Below are 4,484 nucleotides of genomic sequence, written 5' to 3' on the forward strand. Positions count from 1 at the left end.
TCTCTTGTGGAGAAAAATATTCCTATCAAAATAACTCAAAGTTCCAACCAATAAGAATCCTAATGAACCTAAAAAAAGGATAACGAATCAGCAGAATTACTTGTTTTTCAAGACCCTGTCATAGATCAACGTTGCTCCCAAACCATCCATGCAATACAAAGGATTCACACTAGTTAATTAAAAAAAAAAAACATACACAAGTTCAAATCCACGGTCCACATTGTTGAAAAATGTAATACCAAAGCTCAAATCTAATGACAAAGCTTCGTCACACACACACCCCATCAGACGATGCTTTAACATCAGCGCACACAGCAGGTTCTGTAATAGGAGAGGGTTCAAGTGTGCTGTTGGATTGACGATGTTTTTTGTTATAGGAAATGATGGAAATGACGGCCAAGGAAAGCCAAACCAAAAGGAGGAGAACAGAAGCAACAAGTAGCTTGATAAAGAAATTGAAAAATGAGTCCACAATGATAATATGATCATAATAATCATGATAATCATTGTTGCTATTGATGCCAATGTTGTTTCCACCACCAAATCCTCTCTTCAACTCATGAGAGACCGCAATACCAGCGCCACTGCTTGTAGCTAGCAACACGCTCATCACCTGCATCCAATTGATGAAATTAAAATCACCTGATAACTAAAAAATTATAATTATATACTTCGACTAATTTAATTCATGTCAGATAGAACTATAAGAGCATGCATGCTATCGTATTGTTTTTATAAAAAAAAAAAATACTAAAGTCCAAGTCCAAAGCCATGGGCTATACTTCCGTGCAGGCATTCCTTTAATTTAAAAGGGGAGAATGATAGAGAGATTCTAATAGGATAAATTAATCTAACTTAGATCTCAAGTGTTAAATTTTAAAAATTTATAAGTTCGGCTCTTAATTTTATAACTTTACTATAATAAATTTACAATTTATTTTTTCAAATTTTAACATGATTGAATAATAAACAAATTTATTTTTTTTATTAAAATTTGAAATACAAATTTCAAATTCATCGTAATGATGTTGCGATTGAAAATCAAATTTATAAATTCCTAAAATTTGGCACTAGAAATTTAAGTTGAATTAATTGATTGGTTTGAAATCTCTCTATCTTCTCCCATTTAAAAACTTTATTGAAATGAGTTCATAAATCTGGGCAACTTGTCACCGTGCAATGCAATAACTCTAGTTCTAAAAGAAATATGTAAAAAATGGAACACACACACACGATATTAATTTTAAAATTAAATCAGGTGAGGGGATGACCATATCAGCGTAGAATTCAAAACGCTGGGGAATCACTCTCTTTTGGGTACGATCGTAGTACGCAGCAAAGGGTAGCTGCATTACACCGTATGCGATCGATATCACTGCAACTGCCATCACATATCTGCATTTTTTAAGCATCATTGAAGGCATAAGAATTTGTTGATGTTTCGTTTCCTAGAAAGGACATAAGCAGATAGAGAGAATTTAAGTTGAGTTGCGTTGTTGCCTTGTTGACTTATAAATAACATGACTTTTTTTTTATATTTTATATTATATTATATATAGATAGAATTTATTAGTTTAAAATATATTATAAAAAATAATAAAAATTTGTCTAAAATTTATTTATTTTTAATTTTTCTTTTTTCTTTAAAAGAAACTATACTCTTTTGGATTTAATTTCAGCAAGAACATGGAAATAAAAATTGAATAAATTACCCTTACTAAGTTTTGAATTTTATTGAAACAATATATAAACTTTGCCTATATTTTTTTGAAAAAAGCATACATTTATATGTACAATTTACTTATAATTTTTATGGAAGAGAATTTTGTAAACTTCATAAATAAAAAAAGTGACGATATACTAACTTAGTATACTTTTTTCAATGAATCAAATCAATCAATACATGTAAATTTTTTATATATTATATCTTCTATAACTAGATCTTATTAAATTATATAAATAAAAATATATTAAACATATATATATATATATATTCACCAAAAAATATTCAATATTAATCATCAATATATCTATATAATGTAAAACTTGTAGCATAAGTTATTTCAAATTTTACGCAGTGCATAAAAAAACATGTTAGTTGCATGATAATGTGTGATGTTATCCATACCTAAAAGTGACGATATTTTGAAAACCATAATGAACACCTGAAAGCTTGAAATTAGCAGAAGCCAGTAAGACCACAGAGCATACACTCATTACAAGAGCAAGGATCCTACGGCCGAGAATTGAGGATGGGCTTGCAATTTGGGAAGCCATTTTATCGTTTCTTATTCCTTGCGGTACCGTAATTAATCTTGAAACCACCTTTTTTATACCTCGAGGATTTTCCTGTTTATCTTCCTCCTTTGCCCACCGATTATGATTATGACTATGATTATTTGTTATAAACTATAAAACTGCGCGTTTTTTGGTCCTTTCCGGGAGGCATTCCATTCTATTAGTTTTGGCTAAATGTTTGAACTTAGGGCTATACATATTGCAGCATAAGCAAGTGTTGATATAGATATCAACTAATTTTTTATTTTCTTTCTTTTAGTGATTAGCAGAAATTTTGAAAAGCATACTTCTTCAGAATATTAAATTTGAAAAACCTAGTCAATACATTACATATGGCAGCCAAATGAATGTCAAGATTTCGGAATATGAAGAGATGTTGGCACCTGATAAATAAATACTCTTTTTGTACAAAAATAGAAGGCATTTTTTGAGAAGTTAGATATTAAAAAATATAATATATTTTTAATCTTTTGATGTATAATTATTCCCTTTTTTTACAAGTAACCCTATTGATAATAATTTTATATTTATTACAGGGTATTTAATATAAATAATATAAAAAAATAGGGTTAGTAGAAAAGTAGGAAATTATTTTATTGCAGGTGAGATTCGGTTAAAAATGCCTTATATTTTTTAACGAAGGGAGTAGAAATTAAACAAAATTATTGAATGAATTATAAACATGTCCCGAATAAATATATAAATTATTTTTATTAGTGTTATGAATATTTGGATGCTATCTAGTGTCTATTATCTCAAATTCTCCCCATATTTTTTGGTTGCTGTTATTTTTTTAGTTATTATTATCTTGTATATTTAATTTAATTTAATTTAATTTATATGTTTGCTCCTATTAATAGAAGAAGGCACCTCACTTGTATTCTACAAACTAAAATGAAAAATCACTCAACTTTCTCACTATAGCTTTGTCATGCTTTGAAAATAAGGCATATCAGCACAAAATATGAGAACAAAACCCATATCCCGAAAGCTTTAACTAAAGAAATTCTAATTTTTAAACCATGAAGACATGTGACAATCAATGGATTCATTTTTGATAATAAGAACAAAATATTTAATATTTTGATAAAAATTTTGATAAAAACTCTATTAAAAATAGGACTTCTTGAAAATTCTATAATAGCATTCCTCAATACAAAATAGCATCAATAAGGAACTCTACTCCCTCTAGAAGACAAATCATGCATAATATATATACAAATGAGAGTCCTAAATATGAGTACATGAAGGGCCTAGAATAAGATTTACAAAATATGAATTCATAATTTAAATTTTTACATCAAGGATGGTCAATAACTTCTTCACTTCAAGTCAAAAAATAAAAAGCCTCTCAATGGCCAGCTGGAAGTACAACTTCAACTATAATATTAGAGATCAAAAATAATTTTTTAGTGAACAACGTCTTAATAATGAAATTTGAAATAACAAGAATGAATTGGTAATTATAAATAAATTAAAGGGAGAATCTTTCAATATAATATAATCACCAAACTTGGGGTTTAAAGATTCTAAAGAACTTCAAAAATACTGAACCATTAAACTTACAATAACAAAGCAACTTCATCATTTGATCTTAAAAATCAATAGATTAAATAAATAAATCAAATAAAAATAGAAACATTTACTAAAAAAACAATGGAGTATGATTTCACAAATCAATTAAAAGCTAATATTCTAAGGACTTTACAAAACAAATAATAAATTTGGACAAACAATCCACAAAAGCAAATAACCAAACGCGACTTATGCTATAGAGACAAACAATTTACAAGAGTAAATAACTAAACGCAGTCAAAGCCACAAAATTAATGCGGACATATAATTTTTGAGGATAATGCTAACCAAACCTAACTCCAAGCCATAAACATATGTAGGTATGAGACCCATGAATGACAAATGTGAGAGTAGAGTAGGCTATAAAACCCATGCATAGTTTTCTTTTAAAGTCAACTTTCAAACATGCATGAAAATTTTCATAACTAACATTATATTTTCATTAAAAATTACATGCATGACTGTATCAAATAAAAACTTATGTAAATACTTTATCCATTCAATATAATATAATTTAACAAATTGATCCATTAAATTAGAATTATCCAATAAAAGAATCATTCTTTGATATATGTGGTTTACTAACAATAAAACAATGAAAATGGTAAGTT

General features: G+C 27.8%; 1 protein-coding gene across 1 annotated transcript; it reads right to left on the reverse strand.

Annotated features, from left to right (window-relative positions):
• Nucleotides 1–268: 268 nt before the first annotated feature.
• On the reverse strand, nucleotides 269–2,277 carry LOC129294899 (CASP-like protein 4D1). The gene is made up of 3 exons (XM_054933400.1): nucleotides 2,129–2,277; nucleotides 1,272–1,395; nucleotides 269–613 (listed from the first exon to the last, which is right to left on the reverse strand). The coding sequence occupies exons 1-3, from the start codon at nucleotides 2,275–2,277 to the stop codon at nucleotides 269–271; spliced, it is 618 nt and encodes a 205-aa protein (XP_054789375.1).
• Between the last annotated feature and the right edge of the window lie 2,207 nt (nucleotides 2,278–4,484).

This window comes from Prosopis cineraria, unplaced genomic scaffold (assembly GCF_029017545.1).
Source record: "Prosopis cineraria cultivar Desert tree isolate PC_DT_omini unplaced genomic scaffold, ASM2901754v1 PC1, whole genome shotgun sequence".
Lineage (NCBI taxonomy): Eukaryota > Viridiplantae > Streptophyta > Magnoliopsida > Fabales > Fabaceae > Prosopis > Prosopis cineraria.

Coding starts and splice junctions, on each gene's coding strand:
- LOC129294899 (XM_054933400.1), bottom strand. CDS start 2,277: ATGGCTTCCCAAATTGCAAGCCCATCCTCAATTCTCGGCCGTAGGATC. Junction 1,396..2,128: donor CAAAATATCGTCACTTTTAG/GTATGGATAACA, acceptor TAAAAAATGCAG/ATATGTGATGGCAGTTGCAG. Junction 614..1,271: donor TTGAATTCTACGCTGATATG/GTCATCCCCTCA, acceptor AATTGGATGCAG/GTGATGAGCGTGTTGCTAGC.